The following is a 24,759-nucleotide window of genomic DNA, read 5'->3' on the forward strand; positions in this document are numbered from 1 at the left end:
GGGAGGACAGTGAAGAGGAGTCCAAGATACCGGGTAATTACAGATTTCTATGGTAGGTGCTCAGAAGCAGCAGAGAGGGCATCTGCGGCTCTATTTTTGAAACAACACTTTCTCTTTTGGGGGATGAATTAACAACAAAAACCCTGATGATTTGGAACACAGAAGATATGATTTGGCGTTTTTAAATGTCCTTTGCTTTGCCTCGTCCTCTGGGTAACATAAAACAACTTTACAACTCCTCACAATCCAATAAGGCGGCTGCTGTTTTTATCCCCATCTTCCAGAGGAGGAAACTGAGGCTCAGCGAGGTGAAGTCACTTGCCAAAGGTTTACACAACCTATAGGTGCAGAGCGGGACTTAGAGTGGACAAATCCACATGTGAGTGCAAAGCCACTCTAACCACTCCCGGAGTTATGTGTCGGTTTTCCTACGGTAAGGTGGTTTCCTTGAGAACAGAAACATGTCTGGCCCATATTTGTATCCCTGTGCAGCATCCACCGTTGTCACGCAACACACAGAGACGCTCAGGGTGAGGATGTGGCACATTTAGAGTTCTAGCAGCAAAACCTGGCTGTATGTGGGCTGTGAACCCCATGAGCCATCTGGACTTTCCCTGTGCCTACTGACATAGTTGGGGTTTGCTGCCCAGGATTTCTGGATATAGAGCCTCAGCATTCTGGAGACAAACTCCCCCCTCCCAGAGACCCATTTCAGTGCTGCCTGTCTCCCAGGGCCCCCGCCGACTCCCACCTGCCCCCGGGAGCCTTTCTCTTACCACCTGCTCCTTCTTCCCAGAGCAGCTCCAAAGGGAACAGGTGGTAAGCATTTTGAGATCTTCAGAGAAGGACAGGGTTGCTGTAACCACAGAGCATTAGAACTGGAAGGGGCCCAAGGGATGATGTAGCCTGTCCCTTGTACCCCACTCCTCACACTGGCCCTGGGCGGCAGCAGCCTCCGATCAAGGGGGAGGCTGACCCCTAATTGTTACACTCTGCCGTGATTATGAAGTCAGCTCATTGCACCCCCAGCCCACGCAAACTAAGGGTGGGTCCACTGCCCCCAGTTTCTCTCTGCTTCCTGTCAGCTGTGTGGTGACGGCTGCGGTCCCAAAACAGACAAGATGGCATCAAAGGCACTGTGTAAAGTGGGAGATGGGGGGGAGGCCATGCTGAAGAAGGAAAACCTCAATGTTCTGAATGCACTCAATCAAATGTCCAAGCCTTTTCCAAACCCCAAGTCTATGAACAGGACCGTCACTACCAAAGGACTCCCACTTTCCACAAGAGGCAGTTTGGTTAACTTCTTGGAGGAAGATACCATCAATCTACCGTAAGACACAAGTCTGGTCCTTTCCTTCTTTCTAAGGCTGGAGCTGAGGGGCAAGGAGAGGGTCTCGGAAAAGCAATGCTGCTTCCTTGACCTGTCACAGCTTGGTCCCTGAACTCCCCGGGAAGAGCACGGCACGTGTACAGGTTGCACTTTGGATGTCTGACCCCAAATCAGTTCTTGGAGGCTTGGAGGCCTCCTGCTCCAAAAGGCCTTCAAGGATTAGAGTTTTGTTGACGGTACTTCTCATCCTGCTTTGTCTAGCTGTGGTCCTCCCCACTCCCACACCCCCATACAGACACCCCTAATCCATTCCATTCCCCATGGCTCCTCTTCCTCAGTCCCCCCTTTTGGTGCCTTTGCCTGCCTGGTTATGTCCCCCCAATAGTCTGCCTGCTGTCAGCCTGAAGTTTATTGTTCTTCCTCAGTGATGCTGGGTTCTCTTTAGTTTGTTCCACAAAATTCTCTGAGCATCTCTAAGGTGTCTGGCCTAATGTCAAGTTCTAGGAATGCAGAGTTGAAAAACACAGCCCCTGCCTTCAAGGAGCTCTCAGTCTGGGGTGTGTGTGTGTGTGTGTGTGTGGAGATGTTCGGCAAGAATCAAGAATAATAAGCCCAATCTGTGCTATGACAGGACACCTTGAGGAACCAGACAGGGCTGTCACTGTCTAGAAATTCTTAATAATTTTGAAGAAGTGGCCCCATGAACTGTGTAGCTAGTCTTGATTACATGAAAGGGATATGACGTCCAGTCCCTAAGGGACCTATAAGTAAGCAGGTGTGGCTAAAGTGACAGATACTTGTAGGAAATGTCATGTGATATGACAGGAAAATCTTGGGCTAGGAGCCCAAGTTCAAATCCAAGTTCTATCACTTAAGATACATGACTGTAGACAAATTAATTAAGATCAGGGACCTTCAGTCCCTCATTTGCAAAACGGGGCTAACACCCATCCAGCAGGCCTGTCATGAAGAGCATAAAAAATTTTTGTCCAGCATATAGCTCGATACTTAACTACTTTCTGTGCCCACTTCAGCACTGCTCTTTTGAATAAGAGAATCTAAAACAGATATTCTTGGGGTGCCTGGCTGGCTCAGTCGGTAGAGCATGTGACTCTCTGATCTTGTGGTTGTGGGTTCGATCCCTGTGTTGGGTGCAGAGATTAGCTTTAAAAATTGCTTTAAATCTTATAGATAAATAGAGACTCATTAGGACAATCTGAAGTATAAGTGACCTAAATACAAGACTCCAGCCTACAAAGGACCTTGATGGGGGAGTCACCTATGGCAAATGTTCACCAAAGGCTAGCATAGAAGGTTTGGGCGGATCAGGATTTCTCAGGAGGTAGTCTTTGGGGCTGGAACTCAAGGAAAAGTTGGCATATCCATCAGCCATGAAGCCAGTGGTTGGCCTGGAGTGAGGGATCCGGGCATGTGTATTGATTGCTGGATCTGTCCGGAGCAGCTGGGGAAATGGGGTAAGAAGCAGAGGAGAGGAGCCAGAATGCACCAGAGGCAGATGGGAGCTGTGAGGCATGGGACCCAGGAGATCTGGGTTCTGGTTCAACCTCTGCCTTCAACTCACCTTGTGACCTTGGTTAGGGTACTTGGTCCCCAAAGGCCCAGTGACTGCTCCTGCTATACCACTGCTCTTCAAAATGTGGGTTGTTGTCCATTAATGGGTGAGCAACTCATTCTAGTTGACAGAGACCAGGATTATAAAAATGAAACAGAAGAATAGAAAATTCCAGAGCACATCACACATAGAGTAATTACTGGTTCATGAAATGTGTTTCAGTTTTGCACGTATGTATGAGTATACCAGGTTTCCAGGTAGTATGTATTTCTTCCTTTTGGTCAAGGAAAAAAAAAAAAAAGATTTGAGACCGAACCTTTTTGGATTCTGGACTACATCAGTAAAAAAAAAAAACCAACCAAACAAACAAACAAAAAAACAAACTAAGGAAACATGTACAAGGTTTTTCTTTGTAATAGCAAAGAATTGGTAACAAGACAAATGTCCATGTAATGGAAAGTGTACAACAGTTAAAATGTCTGAACCAGAACTACATGTATCAATACAAATGAATCTAAAAAAACCAATGTTGAATGAAAAAAGCAAGCTGCTGATGGATATGACACCATTTATTTATATGAAGTTTTAAAATATGCAAAATAACAACTTGTGTAAGGATAGCGTACACATGTAACAAAGCTTTAGAAACACACATGAAGAATAAACACAAAATTTGGAATGTGCTGTACTGGTTACCTCTGAGCGGGAGGATGCAGACTGAGGAGGGGGACACAAGTGTCAGGGGCTTTAACTGTACTGCTGAGGCTTTAGAAGGTGTACATGATTTGATACGTACTATTATGAAGTGATTATCCCAGTAAGTTTCATTACCATCCATCACCACACGTGGTTATAGACTTATTTCTTATGATAAGAACTTTCAAGTTCTACTTTCTTAGCAACGTTCTTCTTCTTTTTGTTTAAAAAAATTTTTTTTAATGTTTATTCATTTTTGAGAGACACAGAGCATGAGTGGGGAAGGGGCAGAGAGAGGGAGACACAGAATCTGAAACGGGCTCCAGGCTCTGAGCTGTCAGCACAGAGCCAGACGCGGGGCTCGAACTCACAGTTCACCAGATCCTGACCTGAGCCGAAGTCAGACGCTCAACCGACTGAGCCACCCAGGTGCCCCTTTCTTAGCAACTTTCAAACATACAATATAGTAGTACTAACTATAATCACCATACATTATTATATATTAATATATTATTCTTGATATCTCATGTATGTCTAAAATATTTCATAATTTAACAAAATTAGAATGGAAGAAAAGTTTTTGAGCTTTTACCCCAATATATTCATATTTACGTGTACTATTGTTAACTTTACATGCTACATATTAATAAATATTGTTAAATGTTGCAAAATCTAATTAGTAATTACTGTTCAACAGTAGCAAGTATTAGTAAAGCTTAATTATTTTTAATTTAGACACTTAGATATTTTCCCATACCCCACTAGATTGGTTTGGGCATTCCCCAGGGTATTTGCACCCTGCTGTGGAAGGAGGACTTAAGATTTTAGCAGTGTTTCTCAAATTCTGGGCCTCAGAACACATGCCTCAGAATCATCTGAAGATCTTATTAAAGGTACTTTAGTAGCTTCCCCAGTCCCATCCCAAAGTGGGGCGGGGGGGTGGGGGCAGGGACCAGGAATCTGCATCTTTCAGTAAGTGCCCTGGTGGGTTGAATGGACTGCTGCAGGGTGATAAGGATGTTCTGAGCTATTCAGAAGCATCTGGGGTTACTGGCGAGTCAGGCTCAAGGCCTGCCTTCGGGGAGCTTCCCAGCTGCATGGGCTGGGGTGGCCTCCTTCAGTGGGCTCACCTGTCTCCCTCCCACTCAGGAAGCCGATGCCAGTGGAGGATTCTGAATGCAGCTCTGACGACACCAGCATCTCCCCACTCTCATCCACCTTGTTGAATCCCATCAAACTGGCTGTGACCCAGCCCAACAGCAGCTTCTTTGCAGGGATGCTAGAGGGGGAGCTGAACAAACTCAGCCTCTCCTCGATGGGCAACGACACACACAAGAGGGACCTGGCTCTCTGCCCCCGTCCATCGAAGTTCCAAATGGTCCCTGGGGGCCTGCTGGACCTTGACAACCCTGAGCTGGACACAGACACCTCCTCAACACCCTCAGAGTCCTCTGTGGTCATGGATGTGCCGGAGGCGCCCTTCATCTGCGAACACAAAGTCAGCGACTCCACGGCTGTGGTGAGTTTCCCTCTTCGTGCCTTCAGGTACAGGCTTACTGGCCGCCCCCGTGTGCCAGGCACTGAGCTGAGCTCCACAGGGAGTGCGAAGATGCCTACCACCTGCATCCTGACCTCACGCTCCTGGCACAGGAGAGAGGCCATGTCTGTAAAGCACTCCAGTGCAAGCTGGATTGGATGCAGTTCTATGGGCAGAGTTCAGATCAAGTGCCACCAGGAATTCAGGGGGAAAGAAAAATTACTTCCAGGTGTAGGAATAAGCTTGGTGGCTTTGGTAGCGTTTAAGCTGGGACGCAGAGGTAGGATTTAAACATCCAGGGATGGGAGAAAGACATCCCATGGAGGGGTTGACACTAGCAACACCTCACAGGTGGGAAAAAGTGGGAGCAAACAGCCAGGTCCCAATGTAGGGCTCTCGCACTTTTCTGTGCCTACAGAGCCAACCGTCTTCTTAAAAATGAGATTCCTGGGCCTCATCCCTAGAGATTCTGATTCAGTAGGTCTGGGGTGGGGCCTGAGAATTTGCACCACTAACAAATTCTCAGGTGGTGCTGATGGGCCTCATGTTGAGTAGCACTGTTCCAGGTCCAGGACAGGGAACAGAGTGGGGGAAGTTAGCCTGGAGTCATTTTTTTGGAGGTCCTGCAACGTTAGACTACTGTATAGATTTTTCTGTAAGCAGTAGAGAACAGCTTTTTGCAAAGCCTTCTATCTGGTGATATAAGGTGATATTTGAGCTGTATTTTAGGAAGATAAATCTGGAAGTCCCAGATGAGCAGTGTCTCTCCAAGTGTGGTTCCCAGACCACCAACAGTGTCAGCATCGTATGGCAACATGTTTGAAATTTAAATTCTCCTCTCCTCCCCCTCCACCTGGGCCTACTGAATCAGAAACTGTGGGGGCCAGCAGTCTGTTTTAACAGGTCCTCTAGGGGGTTCTGATGCACACCCAACTTTGAGAACCACTGGCCTAGATGGAGGAGAAATTGGTAATGGGAGACCTGAGAGAAGACAGCATGGCCAGGAATCTGCAGTATTATAAAAACTCCCCCAGCTCCTTAGCCAGGCTTGGCAACCACTGTTGTAGCACAAAATATGTGGGCTCTGGAACTACTGGTTTGAACTTTGGCTCTGTCACTGTGTGACCACGGGCCAGCCACCCGCCTTCTCTGAACCCGTAATCTCATCTGCAAGGAGTGAGGTGCACAAGATGATCTCTAAGGTCCCTCTCAACTAGTCTAGAAGAAATATGGGCTGGGGGCACACCCTGAGGTGGGTGGGGCTGCCCAGGGAGAGTTGCAAATGCTACAGGCCCGTAGCATGCCTTATCCCTTCCATCAGACCTGCCTCAGCCCCAGGAGGGACAGGGGATGGGAGTGGGGCATTCGGACCCATGGTTGGGGGTGGGAGGTGAGGGGAGGACAGCCTGGAGCAGGTCTGAGGAAGCCTGGTGGCGGGGGGGTCTCTTCTTCTAGATTTCCTGGACGTATTCCCTGGGCAAGCAGCAGGTCAGTTTCTACCAGGTCCTGTTGCAGGAGGTGGTCAAGACAAAAGACAATGAGCCGCCCAAGACAAAGAATCGCCCGTGGATCTTCAACAAGATCTTGGGCACCACTGTCAAGCTGATGGAGCTGAAGCCTAACACGAGTTACTGCCTCACCGTCCGTGCGGCCAACACAGCCGGGGTGGGGAAGTGGTGCAAGCCCTACAAAGTGAGCCCTGGGAGAAGAGGGCCGGGAGGTCAGGGGATTTGGAGGCAACTCATCTTCTTGCTGGCTGCCTTTCTGCCTGGGCGGATGAGCATGAATTCCAGGCTGCTTCCTTCTGGGAGGTTTAAGGATTACACCACTCTGGGGCCCACTAGGAATGCAAACTAATATATTCACCAGCACCTCTGTAATGTTCAGCTTCCAAAGCCACTACTTTTGGGATTCTTCAACTCATAATAATCGTGAGTGGGCCAGGAAGTTAAGGGCACCGAGGGAAACACAGGGAAGAGGTGAAAGGGGGACGAAGAAGGGAAGGGAGGTGGGCAGGGGCATGGGAGGAGAGGCCCAGACGACTGTGGTTGGAAACCTCACACGACAGAGAAGGCACTGGTTTGTACCTGTTTCTGGAGTCTGTGAACAGGCGGTAAGGCTACCTAAGATCCCATTTGGCAAACAACAAGGGGGTTGCAGAGATGAAGAGCTGAGCTAGGGTCAGGTCTGGGATGGAATTCTGAGGAGTTTTGTTTTACTTCAGTTTGCAACCGTGGCCACTGACTTGAACAGCTTCCCCGAGAACAACCCCATCCAGATCACCGTGCAGCGCAAGGAACCCCAGCGGAAAACCGTCTCCATCGGGTTGGAGGAGATGCGGAAGCTGGAAGATCTGGAATACCTATTTCCCTACTAAGGAGGGCCCCGGGAAGCCCCTCACCTATCTTCAGCTTCAGCCTCAGCCCAGGGCTCTCAGGAACCAGAATCGTGAGATGTACCACCAGCACCATGCCAGGGAACTGCTGACCACCCTGCCCAGAGCCTGGTGGCAATGCTCCCAAATCTACACTCCTGGGTCTGGGCCTAGGCTAGATAGGAGCTCCATTCACCTGGAGACGCCACAGGCCAGGTCAGGTCAGCTACTGCCTACAGCTGCTTGGCATCCTCCTCCCCAGATCTGGGCTGGGTCCAGTCCCTTATTAAAGCACTGCAGGTCACCCAGCATACCTAATTGTGCTTCGTGTTGACAGCCAGGCTGGCTGCCATTCACCTTCCTAGCTTCTGCCAGGACTGAGAGTCTGGGTCAGGGGCTGGGGGGATATGGAACATATCCCTCTTTCCCTGGGGGAGGAAGAAATGTTAAAGACTAAAACGCACATACACTGGGATAAACAGCAACACTGGACAGAGGTGGTGGCAGCTCGATTGTCAACAAGCTCTGGAAGGACGTGGCGCAAAGTGCACAGGTTATGGGGCAGGGTCTGCTCTAATCCTAGTTTTTCCTGGATGTGAGGGCACGGACAAACCATCTAAGATTCCTGGGCTGTTTCAGGGAGGTGAGAACCCTACGGGCAGGACAGTAGGGGGTCCCATGAGGATCACGTGAGCACATAGAACGAGTGCACAGGGTAGGAACTCCGCCACTGGTGGCCCCCTTTGCCCTTCCTGCAGCCTCCCTGCAGAGACACACAAGGTGGAGACAGAGCACATCCAGATGATGTGCAAAATCACAAAGGCATGGTGGGCGGGGGATAAGAGGTTAGAAATGCCATGGCCTTGAGCAGTCCGTACAAGAATCGAACTGCCGGAGCATTGAAACGGGACAAAGCAAAGGCAGGATGCATGGGAGGCAAGACTTTGTTCAAGCATTTGAGGACATCTGGTGGGGATTCCTTTCACTGTGTGACAGTCCTTATGGGGCAGAGAACCATCCTCCCATGTCACATCACACCCACTTCTGCTAGAGCCCTCACCACTGCACACTGTTAGAGGGAGCCCCCTGGGACAGCGGTCACCTTCTGCTCTGTACCCTGAGAGCCCGGCACAGTGCTCGGTGCACTGCAGGAGCTCAGGAAGTGTGTTGTGTGAGAGAGGGGCGGACAAAAGAAGCCCTAGAACAACACTGGCCCGCACAACTCCATGGGCTGGTGAAGGTGTTCTCCATCTGTGCCGTCCGGTGCAGTGAGTAGCCTTCAGCTAGCATCACAGAACTGCACTTCTAACCATGTGGTATTCTGGTAAACACAGCCACATGTCGCTAGCATCTGCCACACTGGACAGCACAAGCTCACATCATCCTCTGGCCACTATCCTATGGCTTCCACCAGCGCCCCCAGCCACAACGAGCCTCTCCCTCGTAGGCACAAGAGAAAGAGAAGAAAGGCCACCTCCCAGTCAGTATGGCTTTGGTGTAGCCCGGAGGGAAAGGTTAGACAGACTGACTCAGCACAGCCCTTGGGTGAGCCTTGGGAACAAGGAATTAACCCGAACACACAAAATAGAAGTTATTTATTTGGTCACAGGATCCAGGGTCTGATGCTGAATAGAGAGAACATTCAGGCAAGGAGGAGGGGCAGCAGCAAGGGTCTGGTCACTGCCTGCCCCCCCCCCCCCCCCCCCAGCAAGGTACGGAAAGTAACAGCCAACGGCTGAGCCAGTGATATTTTCCCGTAACTTCGACCTCCTGCTCTGGGGAGGGACCTCACGGGGTCTGTCCAAGGACAGCAGACCACACTGGTTCACAGGGGCACCACCCTGGCCTTTGGTCTCTGTCAGGGCGGGCACTGGCAGCAGCTGAGTCAGGTGGGAGTCCAAGAACTTGGGATTTTCTCATCTCCTCCATCTGTGGAGAAGGGGAGGGAACAGCATGGGGATCCTATCTTGGGAAGGGGAGGCTGCCATATAATCCCAGGAGCCCACTACGGGGGAGAACCTGTATTCACTTGGTCATTAAGAGACTGGCTACCATTTCTGCTCTGGCCACCCAAACTCACGCTGGGCACCCACTGCCTGTCCCGGCCGAGACCTCATCCCAGGGCCTGGCCTCTCAGATGCCCACCAAGGTCATCTGATAGCAAACAATGACAACATTTACAAGTACACATGCTTTGGGTTCCCAAGTGTGTTCGCCTCCTATCTTTAATCTTCCCATCTACTGAGGCTTGACAACTCTCAGGAGGCAGGTGAACCACGCTCTCCAAAACCGCACAATGAAAGTCGGAACCAGGATCGGAACTAGGTTGTGAGCCTTTCAAACCCAGTGTTCTAAGAACTACTGCCTCATGCTGGAGGGACTCTGGGCTCGCCCTTTGGAGAGCACCGTCAGGGTCTCCCATAATCACTGTAATTCTGCAGTTCTCCCTCTTAACCACCGAGAGAACGTGGCACCACACGCTGTCTTAGGCACCTGGAGAACCCTTAGAATTCTACGCCAGAAGGGAAAGGTGCGAGGAGTGGCCAACTTAAGGGCAGGAGAGCCAAGCACACCAACCGCCACCTCCCCAAAACTCACATCCGGAGGCATTTGTCCTTCCCACCACTTGCCACTCTCTGGCCATCTGGACTCCAGTCGACAGCATATACCTAAACCGAGGTGGGGGTGGGGAGAAGCAGGTAAGGTGTGGGGTGAGGGGGCAGGAGGGCCAGGCTTCAACCCCCACCTGCCCCACCTCTGCTCACGAGGTCAGCCATACCTCATCTGCGTGGCCTGGAAGATCAGCAGCCAGCTTCTGGCCCTTCACATCCCACACCTTCAGCGTGCTGTCACTGCTACCACTGACCAGGAGCCGGCTATCGGCTGACCACGCAATCTGGTACACAGCAGCCACGTGGCCACGCAGGGAAGCCAGGTACCTGGGCCAGGAAAGTGATGATGGGTATTAGGTCTGAAGGGGCCCCTGTGCCCTCCGTATCTGGACAACTTTGCATGACTTCGAATCCAGTGTAGTCCCTGCTCAGCCCATCTGCCTGATATCCCCCTAACACAAGTTGCTTGCTGACAAGTGGCATGGAGTAGTGGGCCAGGCTCACCTGGCACTTTCAGGTCAATACAGATTAGCTATGTCTATTTGGACAAGTCATTAGGACTTGTCATTTTGGATAAGTCTCTGAGACTCAGTTTCCTTATCTTGAAAAAGAAGGGAACGAGACCTATTTCAAAGACCGCTATATGGAACACACAATGGCCGAGACAGCAAGGCCCCAGCAAGGGTTTCCCTCATCCCCTTTCTCTTCTTTCCCGTATCTTTGCCTCTCTGCTGACCTGATAACCTCAAGGGTACAGTATCTCGTTATACTGAGGTTTCTCAGACTTCAATGGGAGCAGAATCAGCTGATGACTTTATTAAGATGCAGATTCTGATTCTTAAGGTCTGGGGTGGGGCCCAAGACTGCATTTCTATCAAGCTCCCAGGTGATGCTGCAGCAACTGGTCTGTGGACCACACTTTGAGGGGGGCCGGAAAATGACTGCAGCTCAAGTCTACACTTCTGCCGCAATCCTGGCCGTCTTAAGGTCATTTCTCTCCTTCGATACAAAAGGAACTAGCACTTCAGTGCCCATTTATTGCCAGTCCTAAATATACCATCTCCCTTAGTCCTTGTAACAAAGCTGAGAGGTAGGTCTGCATATTACAAAAGAGGAGACAAGGCTCAGAATATCCAAATGCTTGCCAAGGCCACGCAGCAGGTAAGTGGCACAGCCAAGCTCCTTCTAGAGGACCAGTGCCTTCTAGAGGACCTTCCTCTCCCTCCCCACGCCTCCACTCACCTGCCTGTCCTGCCATCCCACAGTTTGATGGACTTGTCAAAGGAGGCACTGGCGATTGATGCGGGAAGTCAGGGGAGAAGAGCACCTGGTTGATGAGGGCCTGGTGTCCCGTCATCCGTGCGAGGGGCTTCTTGTCCTCTGCTGGGGACCCACAGGAATAAGGTGAAGTCATCTGAACCAGACACTAGCCTCTCTGGGCCCTGGCCCTAGGAGAGGCAGAAAGCACACCGTGTTGGGCACGGTCTCAGACAAGAGAGCCCGACCTGGGCAGCAAACACACCACTGATTGCCCAACACCAGCACGGAGGCCAGGAATAGGAGAAATGAGGCCTGGCCTGCTACCAACTCACATGGGACCCCTGGCAGTCACTTCCCGCAAAAGGAAATGTTATGCACCTGGGATAATTTCTAAGGTACATAATCACAAGAAAAAGCAAGGTACAGAATAGTGTACTAAAAAAGGGAAAGATTTTATGTGTGGGTTTGTACACACATGTATGTATGCTGCATCCTGTGTACACATACACGTGTATGTAGAGGTATGAAGTCTCTGGAAGGAAAGACAGGACACTAGTAGCTCTGGATGTTTCCAGAAGGAAAGGATGGATGGGCAACAGAGACGGGAAACTTCTTCACCATCTACCTTTTTGTGTTCTTTGAAGCCTCGACCACATGAATGTGCTACTTAAATTAAACACAATAAAAAATACAGAAAATGCAATAAACAGATAAGCAAGTGAACACAACAAAATCACATGGTCCTATACATTAAGATTTCAGGATTAAAAACTAGGATTTTCATGAAGAACTTTCTGGAAGAGGAACGTCTGAGCTAGGCCTAGAAGGGGGAGGGGCCTGAGTGCCTGCAGAGGGTTTGAGAGACCAGTGGAGGAAGAGTAGGGAGCCGGGCATGCTGGCAGCAGGCACACACTCACCCGCACGAGGCTGTATCGGCTCAGAGCCCTTTCCTTCAACTCCTGCACTGTGGCCAGGTACCAGAGGGGAGAGGAAAAGATGAGGAACAAGGATGATTAGAAAATCCAACACAAATGGCAAACACCCCCGGCCCAAGTTGCACACTAAGCCCAAGAACCGGCTCCTTCCCAGGCGGCCCTCTCCCACGCACTCACAGGACCCTCGGAGATCTTGGGCGTTAACCGAGGCCTCAGCTGGCTCGAAGGCGCCCGTGCGCAGGGCGTAGTCAGTGCTGAGTGCCATGGTGTTCACCCAGTGGCCGTGGCCTTGCAGGGTCCGGCACAGCACACCCTAGGGCAGAGGAAGACCGGTCAGACGCACACCCACCCTACTCTCCACCCTAGGGAACTGGTACCCCCAGATTAGCCCCAGAAGACAGCGACATGGGACTCAGAATTAGGTCCCTCGTTCATTGTGATCTTAATCAAATCACCGCTCTGGGCTGAAGTCTCTCCTTACTTACAAAATGCAGGTACTGGCCCAGACTGTTGTTTCCAAAAGTATGTTTCATGGAAAGGAACTTAAGTATGTGAGAAGAAAAGGGTTCCAGTCAAGTAACTCTGGGATGTGGCAGGTTTAATAAAGCTAACAACAGGCTTCCTGCAGCGGCAATTTCTGGACCACGTTAATGAACACTGGAACCTCCACTATCATGCAGCACCAACCACAGGAACCCACTGTTCCTGAAGCACCTCCTGCCACCCGGATCCCAGAACACACTGGTCAACATTCCTTCCAGCCCTGGCATCTCATGGCCCGAGATATCCCCAGGCTGCTCTCTGGACCCTCCCAGCTCTTACATCGTGAGCCCTCCAGACTTTGATGGTGCGGTCCTGGGAGGCAGAGTAGAGAAGCCCGTCCCCTCCCCACCGGAGACAGGTGACTGACTGTGTGTGCCCGGTGAGGATGCGCTCACAGCGGCCCACAGTTGTATCCCAGACCCGCACGCTGCCATCCTTGGAGCTGCTGGCCACATAGCGGCACTCGGGGTTCCTGGAGAGGGGAAGGGAGATGTGGCCCCACTTCTGATGTGGGAACAGCAATAGCACCCCCCCCCCCTTCTTAGCTCAAAGGCCAGGGACAATGACTCAACAGCTTCCTGACTCCAAGACCCAGCTGCATTGCAAGGCAACTCTCAGGGCCCATGATGAACAGCCCCCTCTCAAGCAGCAACACAGATTTGGAAGCCCTAGCCCACTGCCCGCCATGCCAGTACTGTCAGTCGGGCTGGCCATCCCACCCCCTGAGGCAAAACCCCTCTGCATCAAGCAAGGGAGGAGACCACCTTGAAGCCCTGGCTCCTCACTTCCCCCAGTTCTGTGAGCATCACTTACACGTGGAGGGGCTCCCAGCTCAGGCCTGTGATCCACTTGCTGTGACCAGCGAGGGGCCTGCCCACCTGCTTCCCTGTGCTTGGGTCCCACAGGAGAATCTGAGGGACAGAAGCTTACTGAATAACCCTCTCCATCCTGTCCCTAGGTCCACCAAAGTTCCCGCCCACTGCCCCCAATCCGTCTTTCCCTGAAGGCCCCAGAACCTCACTTGACCCATGTCCTAGGAAGGAAGCCCAGAGTCCCTGACTGGTTACCATGACCACCATCTACCTGGCCATTCTTGCAGCCCGAGGCCAACTTCTTGCCATCTGGGGACCAGGATATGCTAAGGACCCAGTGTCTGTGTCCTAGGAAAGCAGGGGAGGGAGAAAGCAAGAAGCACATATCTGTCTTTATCCCCAGTACCTAGCACGCCTGACACGCTGCAGAAACTCCTCAACTAGCCCGAGAATAAATGATTGGTCAAACCAAAGGGGAGACGCAGTTTTCTAGGCAAAGGAAGAATTCATCCCAAGTGCTACAGCCGTGCATCCTGCTGCATAGATAGTACTTCCGCTAATAATTCCTTCCATGATACGTGGTATAAAGTTTCAAATCCTTTTTTTTTTACCTTGACCAAAAGTAAGAAATGCATGCTACCTGGAAACCTAGTATACTCATACATACACGTGAAACTAAAACACATTTCACCAACCAGTAATTACTCTATGTGTGATGTGCTCTGGAATTTGCTTAAGGGTATGGAGCAAAGCAAAAATTATTCCCAATTTTCCAGATGACAAAACTGAAGCTTAGGGAGCAGGCCCTACCCACACAAGGTCACCCAGCTAGTGTGACCTCAAACTAGCAGCATCAGCACCAGCTGGAAACTTGAAATGCAAATTCTCAGGCCTCATCCCAGAACTAAAGAGACAAAAACTCGGGGGTGGGGCCCAGCAACCTGTAGGTTAACAAGCCTCCCTGCTGATTCCGATGCTCAAGTTTGAGAACCACTGTGGTGGGGGTTGGATTTAAGGCAGGTTCTCCTTGCTACTCAGAACAACTCACAACCCCACACCCTCTCTCTGGTCCAGTCTCTGGAAGTGGCTGGCTGGGTTCAAGGATAGCCTCTACCTAGGAACAGGCAGCTGCTAACTGGGTTAAGGGGTTGAATTGGCTCTGGGCCTCCTCAGAAACTAAAGAGCTGAGTAAATGATCACCCACCTACCACTGGGTTAAGACCCTCCCTCTAAATGGCTAACTGCATACTGACCCTGGCATGTGAAATGGGGTGTCTCGGTGCTGAGATCCCAGAAGCGCACAGTGGTGTCTCCGGAGCCACTGGCCAGGTACCTGAGGAAGAAGAGAGGACACCTGACCTCTGCAGTGGGGACAAGGGGTAGGGCTTACACCAAAACAGGGCACATGTGCATTTTGGCTGCCTATTCAATTGTCTTCTGCGCATATAGTCTGGGACTGGACTTTTCTCCCTCCCCTGAGGAGGAGAAGTATAACACTGATACCATATGGGAGAAGAACCCCCTACCTCAAGGCAGCCATATCTCTCTTCTTCCTTTCTAAAAGGAATGGCCACAGCCATAATCAGATTTAGAGTTTCTCGTTATCCGTGTAGGATTGCGAAAAGCAAACAAACTCAGTTTCACAGATGATGAAATAAGTCAGAAAGTGATTTGTCTGGGGCACACCGCCAGGAAGCCTACAGTTCAGCTCTCCTGAGATCAAGGCCAAGAAAGGCCCTTCCAAGGTGGGTGTCATTCAAAACCAAACCCCACTGGGGAAGTCATCTACCTGGAACCCATGCCCTGAGCTCAGGTCTATGATAGGCAGCCTGAGGTCCCATTGATTGTTAACTTGGGGTATCTGCCCCACCCCAGCCAGAGGCTGTACCCCCACATTCTATTCCACGATTCTGCAACTGTCCTTACTTTCCTGTGGGACTGAAGGCCACAGAAATGACTGCCTCGCTGTGACCTTCCAAAGAGCTGGTGCAGCGGGTCACAGCACGGACCCTGAAGATAGCCTGTGGCTGGTAGATGATGTCAAGGACCTTCTCTGTCTCCACTGCCTGTGACTCCAGCGTCCTCCCCAGTGATGAGACGATCTCAGCATCGTGGACAAAGAAAGCCAGCGGCACGGGATCCTCCTGGAGGGCAATGGCAAAGGGCAACTCCTCCATCAAAGGATAGGAGCCAGGGGTGCTCCCCAGTGTGCTGTGGCCAGGTGAAGCTTCATTCTCTCCAGCCACGGTGTGGGTACCCCCACCATGCCCACCCAAAAAGGCCTCTTTTATCCTCCAAGAGCAACTGCAAGATACTTAAAATAGTACTTTAAAATCCTTTATCCGCATCTCACAACAACCCTGGGAGGCAGGCATTCATATTCCCACTTGACAGATGAAAAAACTTGAGGCTCAGAGCAGCTAATTAACGCAACGTCCTATTGGTAACGACTAATCCAGAAAGAAAACTGAAGTCCAGAATTAGTGTCAGTATACAGGATTATGCGGCGTTTTCTAAACTGCTACACCATGATGTACAATGTGTAAGAAGCATCCAAAACTCGCTGAAAACACAGACTCTGCCTTACCCCAGGGTCTGGTGTAGTAAACCTGGGGTGGGGTCTAGGTATTATATTTTTAAGCCCCCAGCCCCCCCCCCCCACCCCACTATAATGATGAATGGCCCCACTGGTTTAGAAGACCACGGGTTTTGAACCTGACATTCGGGTTCTAATTCCCAATCTACCACCTACGACATAGCATCGTACAAATAATTTACTGCCTCTGGGCCACACGGTCAGATGGGGATATTAACGAGGAGCTGCGTCGCGGAATCTGACGATGTACCCGATGCGTTCAAAACGCGCGGTCTCTCTTCCCAGGTGGACCTCGCATGTCGAAGCGTAAAGCGCTGTCACACGAAATACATCTCCTGACCGTCCCCCGACGTAGGTGGCACTGTCACGGACGCGCGCCAGGGTGGTTCTCCCAGTGTCGGCGAGCGCTGGGACCCCCGAAACCCCAGACCTTGGATCTCCCGGTCCCCTGCGGGCCGGCCCAGAGCAGGCCCTCCCGCCCGGGGGAGGAAAGAGGGACCGCCCGGGCCGCCGCTCACCTGGGCCAGCAGCGCGTTGCACACGAGCTGCAGCTTGTCCGGGGTGATGTCCACGGGCACGTCGAACGGGGAGCCCAGCAGCTGCCCGCCCTCATCCTGGAACTGCACCAGCAGCCGCTGCACGTCGCGCGCCGCCGCCTCGTCCTGTGCCTACAAGCGCCGCGGGGGTCAGCCACGCCGCCGGGCGGGAAGGCCCCCACTGCCGCTTCCCTCTGAGCTCGGGGACCCCGGGCCGGAGCGCCCCCGCTCCCACTCACGCACACCCACCGCCGCCGCCGCCATCCCGCGTTCGCACGTGGAGGAAATAGACTCAGGCGGGACGGAGCGCCGCCCCCGGGGTAGGGCGGCGCTGCAGCCCGCGACAGCGCCCTCTGGTGTGGCGGAGGGGACGTGTCACGCCGTGCCGGCCAGGCTTCGGCAGTGGGCGCACCTGGTACCTGCTTCCACAGCCCCACTTTGGACAGGTGGCTGTCACCCCGACCCAGTCCCTCCCAGTGCCGTGCAGGATACAAACAGCCTTTTGTCTCTGCAGAACAGGGATTTTTGCCCCACTTCATAGGTGGGGAAATCGAGGCTCTGAGCGGTTGACTTTCCCCCAAATCAGAGACCGGAAATGGCAGAAGACTGAACTGGGTTGGCTCTGGCAGCAGCGCCCCTGCATGGGTGGCTTAGGAAACTAGAGCCTGTTGGGTTGCAGGCAAGAAATTATTATTCTTTTTTAAATGGACCAAATCGATTCATAATTCTTGAGTACAAAAGCAAAAAATGTCTGCAGTTTTCAATACTGCAAAGCAATAACAATAATGATGATAACGAGAGCAGTGTGTCAGGCATTGTTCCAAGCGTGTCACACATATAACTCGTTAAATCCCCACCTTCCTCTCCCCACATTACAGATGAGGAACTGAAGGGCAGACCCACTAACATGAGGACTCTTACCAGAAACCTGGGGTCTTCCTTGGCAGCTCTCCCCACATCTGGACGGTATCATGCTTGGTCAGGCTGGCCTCCTTAACCTGTCCTGAATTTGTTCTCTCCATCTCCACTATTACACTTTGGACTGAGTCACCGTGGTTGCCTACAAAAGCCTCTTCACTTGCCTCTCTGTTTCCACTCTTGCCCCTTCCGATGTATCCTCCACACTGCCACTGGGGTGACGTTTTCCAACCAAAAATCTGGTCTGTCACTCTCCACCCTAAAACCCTACAATGTCTCCCATAATAAGCAGGACAAAAGTCAAATTCCTTATGATGGCCCACTCAGCCTTACTTACCTCTCCAGCCACTCCTCTCTCTCTCTCTCTCTCTCGCTCTCTCAATTTTCTCTCTCCTTTTTAATGTTTTATTTATTTTGAGAGAGAGAGAGAGAGCAACAAGTTGGGGAGGGACAGAGAGAGAGGGAGACACAGATTCTGAAGCAGGCTCCAGGCTCTGAGCTGTCAGCACAGAGTTTGATGTGGGGCTTGAGCTCGTGAACCGTGGATCATGACCTGAGCCGAAGCCTGACGCTTAATCAACTGAGCCAACCCAGACACCCCACTCCTCTCTCTTTAAGATTAAATTCTTCTGGCTTTTGCTTAGTTCTTCTAAGGTATGACCCTTCTATACATCGTGCCCTTTGTACGTGCAGACTTCTCTGCCTGGAACTTTGATGGCAGAGTTTGGTCCCTCCTCCCCAAATTCATATGTGGAAGCCTTAACCCCCAAGGTGACTGTATTTGGAGAGAGGGCCTATATGAGATAATAAAGGTTAAATGAGGTCATCAGGGCAGGGCCCTAGTCTGATAGGACTGGTGTCCTCAGAAGGAAGAGATACCAGATATTACCTCTCTCTCTCTCCTCCTTTCCCTCTCCTCACATGGAGAAGAAGCCATATGAGACACAGTGAAAAGGTGGACATCTACAAGCCAGGAAGAGAAGCCTCACCAGAAACCAATGTTGGTGGCACCTTGATCTTAAACTTCTAGACTCCAGAACTGTGGAAAAATACATTTCACTTATTCAAGCCATCCCACCTGAGGTTTGTTTTTTTTTTTTTTAAGTTTATTTATTTATTTTGAGAGAGAGTGAGAGACAGAGAGAGCGCAGGAGTGGGGGAGGAGCAAAAGGAGAGGGAGAGAGAGAATCCCAAGCAGGCTCCACCCTCAGTGCTGAGCCTGATGCAGGGCTCAATCTCATGACCTCCAGATCACGACCTGAGCCAAAATCAAGAGTCAGCCCTTAAGGTACTGGGCCACCCAGGCGCCTCCTGCCTGTGGTATTTTGTTATAGCAGCCTGAGCAGCTGAAGACAGGGACAATTCCTCATTCTTCAAGTCTTGCCTGAAATATACATGCATCCATTCAACAAATGTCTCTGCCAAACATTGTTCTAGGAACTCTACATATATTAACTCATTTAATCATTCACTCAGGAAGCTTTCTCTGAAACAATGCCATGTTTCCCTATTATGTGTTTTCACAACATCCTGGTATTCTTTGTATTTAGGAATCACAGATCCGTGGAATTATTTCATCCATTTATTCATCGAATATGGTTGAGCACCTACTATGTACGCACTGTGATAGCCACATGAAATATGTAAGTGAACAAAATAGACACAAATCCTTGCCCTCATGAGTGGTCTCTGCTGTCACTGTCATTCACAGTTCCTGCTACATAGTAGATGCTTACGAATTGACATGGAGTGAATTACTGAATCAGGATTTGAATCTAAGATTCCTAGGACCTAAAGTCAGAGAACCTCAGTTTTCTGCCAGTGGCAGGATCCTTTATCCCATTGCTTCATTACTACAAGAGCACTTGCCCCACAAAGGGGCCCAGGGTTTAGGACACCATGATGGCAGGGAATCCCTTCCTCCATTCATTCCTTCATTCATTTATTCAGTCAACAAACCTGCAACAGACAAATATGCATCAGAGCTGGGCCTTGGGTCCAGCAGGACAGTAGAACTTGTCCACAGTCATAGCTGTGTGTCCAAGGTTACCGATCAAAGAGAAGAATCTTCAGTGCGTTTCTCTGCCATGGTCAGGTAGGTTTGAAGATGTATGGGGGGAGGGGGCAGAATTGTGATAAGTGAAGAAAAGCATCAACAGGAAGACACCATTCATTCATTCATTCATTCATTCAGGAAGCCCACGTTGGGCACTCACTCTGGCAGCCTCTGTGCCAGGGTAAGTCAAACTGCAATGAGATGCTGTCTTTACCCTGTGGGAGGGAGCTCACAGCCTAGGCTTGGAGACACTGGGAGGTGAGAGAGTTCTGAGTCCAAGTAGGAACAGACTCAAATTTGTCTCAGGAACCCTCAGTCAGATGAGAAGAAACAAGTCCTGCCCCAGGGGAGACCTGTTTTGTTCTTCCTTCTTGTCCCAGGAAGACCCTCTTTTGATGAGGGAGACTCAGCTGATCCCAGGAGAGGTCCCAGGTAGGGGGGGGGGTACGGTCCTCGGGCTCAGGGAATTCCAGACTGACCTAGCTCTGACCAAGAAGAAGCCTATAGTCTAGTGGGGGACATTAAGAGCCCATCCTCTTTGTCTACTGGGAGGGGTAGGCTGAATGCATCCACTCCACACGGATGGGGGACACAGGAGAAGGCATGCAAATCAAAACAAAGCACCCATTTCCACTAAACTTGAACTAGTAAGCCCCTCTGTCTTTCAGAAAAGGAGGGACATTTCAACAATGAGTACTGGAGGGGTTGGGGAGTTGTGGGCAAGTGGAAGAGAGGGAGGAACTCTCCTCCCTCCAGAAGGGCATTTCTGGAAGTCTCCAGTTGGTCCTGGACCTGGGCAGCTGCTCTAAGTCTGCCAGCCCCTCAGCTGTCACTCTGCTCCCAAAATAGCAGTGATTGGGGGAAGGGAGAGGAGATTGTTTATCTGGGATGGAGGGGGAGAAGGGGCATTATAGCTGTGTCTCCCTCCCTTCTGGATCTTTCTCTGCTCTTTGTGGTATGAATGCCCGAGTCCAGGACTGCCCCTGAGTAGGACGCTGGGGCATAGGTTAGTCAGCACTTCCAGGTGACTAATGACTATCCACTCTGGGGAGGAGGAAGGCCCTGAGTATCAATGACAGACTCCAGGGACACCTGACCCTGTGGCCAAATATGGTCCGGAGCTACTGGCAGGGGCGATAAAACCTCTTGGGTGGGGGAGGGAGGTAGATTAAGGCTTGGTGGCCAGGGGGTGGCTCACGAGAGAGCTCAGCTGAACAGCATCACAGGAGGACAGACCAGGAGCACCGTCCTCTGAGAAAGTGAGCCCGTGTGGAGAGTTCCTCAGACCGGGGAGGGAGAAGAGGGACTGAGAAGAACTTTCAAGGCTTGCAGTGAGGATTCAGGCCTCCGGCGTGGTGGCTTCACCCGCCCAGCTGGGAGGGAAGGAGAGGGAGGCACGGGGGCTCTAAGATTCCTTCAGCCATGCTATTCTGCAAGCAGGTGCTATCATGTCCTTCTGAGCAATGGATTTGGGGGTGATAGGCATGGGTCCTTTCCAGGCAGAACCCTCACCTTCCATCCCAGTAGAAGGAGGCCCTGGAGCTCCAGACCTCAGGCCAGGAGTCTGGAGTGGGGGACTGGCCAGACTGAGCTGCTCCTGTCCTGACAGATGGCAGAGGCAGAAGCAGCGCAGCTGAAGGAGGAAGGGAACCGGCATTTCCAGCTCCAGGACTATAAGGCTGCAACAAAGAGCTACAGCCAGGCCCTGAAGCTGACCAAGGACAAGGCCCTGCTGGCCACGCTCTATCGGAATCGGGCAGCCTGTGGCCTGAAAACGGTCTGGAGCGGGCAGGGCGGGAGGCTGAGGGCCAGCACTCAGAGGCAGGGGTGAAGGCAGCCCCCCATCTTGCTGGGTATCAGACCCTTAAGCCCCCTTGTCCCAGCCCTTTCTGCTGGAGCCCTCAGGGCAGAGAAGGGCACCTCCCACTGCTTTCCTGGGCCCACTGCCTGACCCACTCCTCTGGGAGACAGAAATTCCTCCAGTTGGGAATCAGCCTAATGGGAACTGGCATCACGCCGGGGGCTTTTTCCATGTTATTTCGCAGCATCTTACTAACAGCCCCGTGAGTCAGCTGCTGTTGTCGTGCCCATATAGCAGATAAAACAAACTCAGGGCTCGGGGGGCTTAGTAACTCACCAAGATCTCCCAGGTCATTAGTAGCAGAGCCTGGATTCAAACCCAAGTTTGCCTAATGTCAGAGCTCATCTGCTCTCCCATGCCCAGCCGGGGGTCCGCCCTTGGTTCCCTGACAGCCAGCAGCTCCCCAGCAAACCCTGTCTGGTTGTCTCTGCGTTGGGCCTGCATTAACCCCGGCTGCTTCCCCTTCTCCATTTCTCAGGAAAGCTATGTTCAGGCGGCGTCAGATGCCTCAAGAGGTGAGTTCCCTTTCCCCAACCACTCCCCCATCCCCAACCCCAGCATCCCTGTTTTGTCTAAGAGGCTCTTTGTCAATTGAAGAAATGACAGATTGTGGAAACGCCATCCTAGGCATTGTAGGCGGGGCTTCGGATGTCCAGAGAAGCCATCCCTAAATTGCATTTTTGCAACTCGAATTATATATTAAATCATAGGTTGAGGGAAATTAAAATTTTTTTTCAAAAAACTTTTTTAATGTTTGGTTTTTTTTTATTTTAATTTTTTTTTCAACGTTTATTTATTTTTGGGACAGAGAGAGACAGAGCATGAACGGGGGAGGGGCAGAGAGAGAGGGAGACACAGAATCGGAAACAGGCTCCAGGCTCTGAGCCGTCAGCCCAGAGCCTGACGCGGGGCTCGAACTCATGGACCGCGAGATCGTGACCTGGCTGAAGTCGGACACTTAACCGACTGCACCACCCAGGCACCCCTAATGTTTGGTTTTGAGAGAGAGAGTCAGAGCGTGAGTGGTGGAGGGGCAGAGAGAGAGGGAGACACAGAATCCAAAGCAGGCTCCAGGCTCCGAGCCATCAGCACAGAGCCCGACGCAGGGCTTGAACTCCTGGACCACGAGATCATGACCTGAGCTGAAGTTGGACGTTCAGCCGACTGAGCCACCCAGGCGCCTGTTAAATTTTTTTTTAATGTTTATTTATTTTTGAGAGAGAGAGAAAAATAGAGAGAGAGAGAGAGAATTGCGAACCAGGAGGGGCAGAGAGGGCAGACAGAATCTTAAGCAGGATCCAAGCTCTGAGCTGTCAGCACAGAGCCCGATGTGGGGCTCAAACCCACGAACTGTGTAATCATGACCTGAGCCAAAGTTGGATGCCTAACTGACTGAGCCACCCAGGTGCCCCTTGGGAGATTCTTTTATTAAAAGATGTTTCCAGAAATCCTCGTGTCTTGGTAATGACACACCCTCTGTTGTAAATTAGGGTATGCTCATCCTGGGGCTCCCCAGTGGTTCTGGGCATCAGCCCACTCCACTCTGTGGGATCAGGCTTCCTGAGAGGAGGAGGGAGGCAGTATCCTATTGCACAGAGCCTAGGGAGAGAAGAACATTAAAACAAAGCAAACCTTTAAATGTAACTAATTTCAACTTGCACTTAAGTCAATGTTGACTTAAGCGCATTGTCAAAATGGGAAGTCTTTTCTTAGCTGCAAGTGTTGGGTTTTGATCTGGGCACCATTCTTTTAGGAGAAACAGAGACAGTGTGAAGTGAGCTCAGAAGGAAGGGAACCAGCTGGAGATGGGCCTGGAAATATACCCTGTGAAGAGCAGTTGAGGGACGTGGCAATATTTAGCCCAGAGAAAGCAATTCCCAGGTGGGATGGAGAGCTGCCTTCAAACACCTAAAAGGCTGTCACAAGGAAGAAGGATCGGATTTCATCTCAGGGTTTCCAGGGCTGAACTTAGGATAAGAGGGCAAAGTTACAGGGAGATATATTTCAGGTCTGAAGAGGGGAGGGCTTTCTTGATGGAGCCGCCTGGCTGCCTTGAGAAGGAGGGAGCTCCCCATTGCTGGAGGTATGCAAGTATCCATGGGATGCGTGCTTGGCTGGGATCATGATGTAGCAGAGACTGAAATATCAGGAGCTAGACGCGATGACCCTTAACCTCCCTTGAGACTATGATTCTTACTGCCTCCCTCACAAAGAGGGAGCCTGGGGCCAGATAGTCCACATGGGTGGATAATCTCCAATGAAGACACAGTGGCCCTGGAATTGGGGACAGTGGCAGGGGAGGGAGGAGGGCCTGCAGCCCAGGCCCCTGAGGCCCCGTCTCCCTCATTAGCTATTGACATCAACTCCTCGGACATCAAGGCTCTCTATCGGCGGTGCCAGGCGCTGGAGCATCTGGGGAAGTTGGACCAGGCCTTCAAGGACGTGCAGCGCTGTGCCACCCTCGAGCCACGGAACCAAAACTTCCAGGAGACACTGAGGAGGCTCAACACCAGTATCCAGGAGAAGGTGAGCCAGACCCCTACCCACAAGCTTTGGCTGCCTCCCCCCACTCCTAGTGGACGAGTTAGGGAAGCAGGACACCAGAGCAGGTCTAACCCTACCTCCACACTCTTGGATGGAGTGAATGCATGGCACAGGCAGGTGCTAGAGAACAGCCGAGCAGAGGCACCCATCTTTGAGTGATCGGAGATGCTTGTTCCAGGAGACAAGCCAGCCAGGACTAGAACACGGGTCTTTTTTTTTTTTTTTTTTTTTTTTTTCAACGTTTATTTATTTTTGGGACAGAGAGAGACAGAGCATGAACGGGGGAGGGGCAGAGAGAGAGGGAGACACAGAATCGGAAACAGGCTCCAGGCTCTGAGCCATCAGCCCAGAGCCCGACGCGGGGCTCGAACTCACGGACCGCGAGATCGTGACCTGGCTGAAGTCGGACGCTTAACCGACTGCGCCACCCAGGCGCCCCTAGAACACGGGTCTTTTAAATTCCAGATGGAGGCTTTAAAAAGAAATTGTAACTTAGTATGTATGCGACATGATCTTCTCTTTCTAGGAGGACAACAGCAGTACTGAGGGTAGGGTACTGCTGGATGATAGAGCCAG

At 51.4% G+C, this 24,759-nt stretch overlaps 3 protein-coding genes across 3 annotated transcripts in view; 2 read left to right on the top strand and 1 right to left on the bottom strand.

Moving 5' to 3' along the window:
• The first annotated feature begins 1,121 nt into the window (after nucleotides 1-1,121).
• On the top strand, nucleotides 1,122-9,414 carry FNDC8 (fibronectin type III domain containing 8). The gene is made up of 4 exons (XM_030295204.1): nucleotides 1,122-1,330; nucleotides 4,749-5,118; nucleotides 6,592-6,828; nucleotides 7,361-9,414. Exons 1-4 carry the CDS (start codon nucleotides 1,122-1,124, stop codon nucleotides 7,511-7,513), a joined length of 969 nt encoding a protein of 322 aa, XP_030151064.1. The 3' UTR covers nucleotides 7,514-9,414.
• Nucleotides 9,089-17,068, bottom strand: NLE1 (notchless homolog 1). Its single transcript, XM_030295191.1, is given in 15 exon segments — nucleotides 9,089-9,439; nucleotides 10,109-10,179; nucleotides 10,290-10,449; nucleotides 11,365-11,429; nucleotides 11,432-11,512; nucleotides 11,514-11,570; nucleotides 12,300-12,346; nucleotides 12,495-12,630; nucleotides 13,140-13,332; nucleotides 13,674-13,771; nucleotides 13,944-14,020; nucleotides 14,926-15,005; nucleotides 15,599-15,816; nucleotides 16,787-16,936; nucleotides 17,054-17,068. Coding segments are annotated over 15 exon segments (1,461 nt in total). The 3' UTR covers nucleotides 9,089-9,426.
• Nucleotides 17,069-20,949: 3,881 nt separating this feature from the next.
• UNC45B (unc-45 myosin chaperone B) overlaps nucleotides 20,950-24,759 on the top strand; it is a 34,861-nt gene continuing 31,051 nt past the window's right edge. The window contains exons 1-4 of the mRNA XM_030295190.1: nucleotides 20,950-21,037; nucleotides 21,388-21,555; nucleotides 22,118-22,154; nucleotides 23,990-24,165. Coding sequence (XP_030151050.1) covers nucleotides 21,388-21,555; nucleotides 22,118-22,154; nucleotides 23,990-24,165 — 381 coding nt within the window. The 5' untranslated portion in view covers nucleotides 20,950-21,037. The remainder of the gene's footprint in view (nucleotides 21,038-21,387; nucleotides 21,556-22,117; nucleotides 22,155-23,989; nucleotides 24,166-24,759) is intronic.

This window comes from Lynx canadensis, chromosome E1 (genome assembly GCF_007474595.2).
Source record: "Lynx canadensis isolate LIC74 chromosome E1, mLynCan4.pri.v2, whole genome shotgun sequence".
NCBI classification, from domain to species: domain Eukaryota; kingdom Metazoa; phylum Chordata; class Mammalia; order Carnivora; family Felidae; genus Lynx; species Lynx canadensis.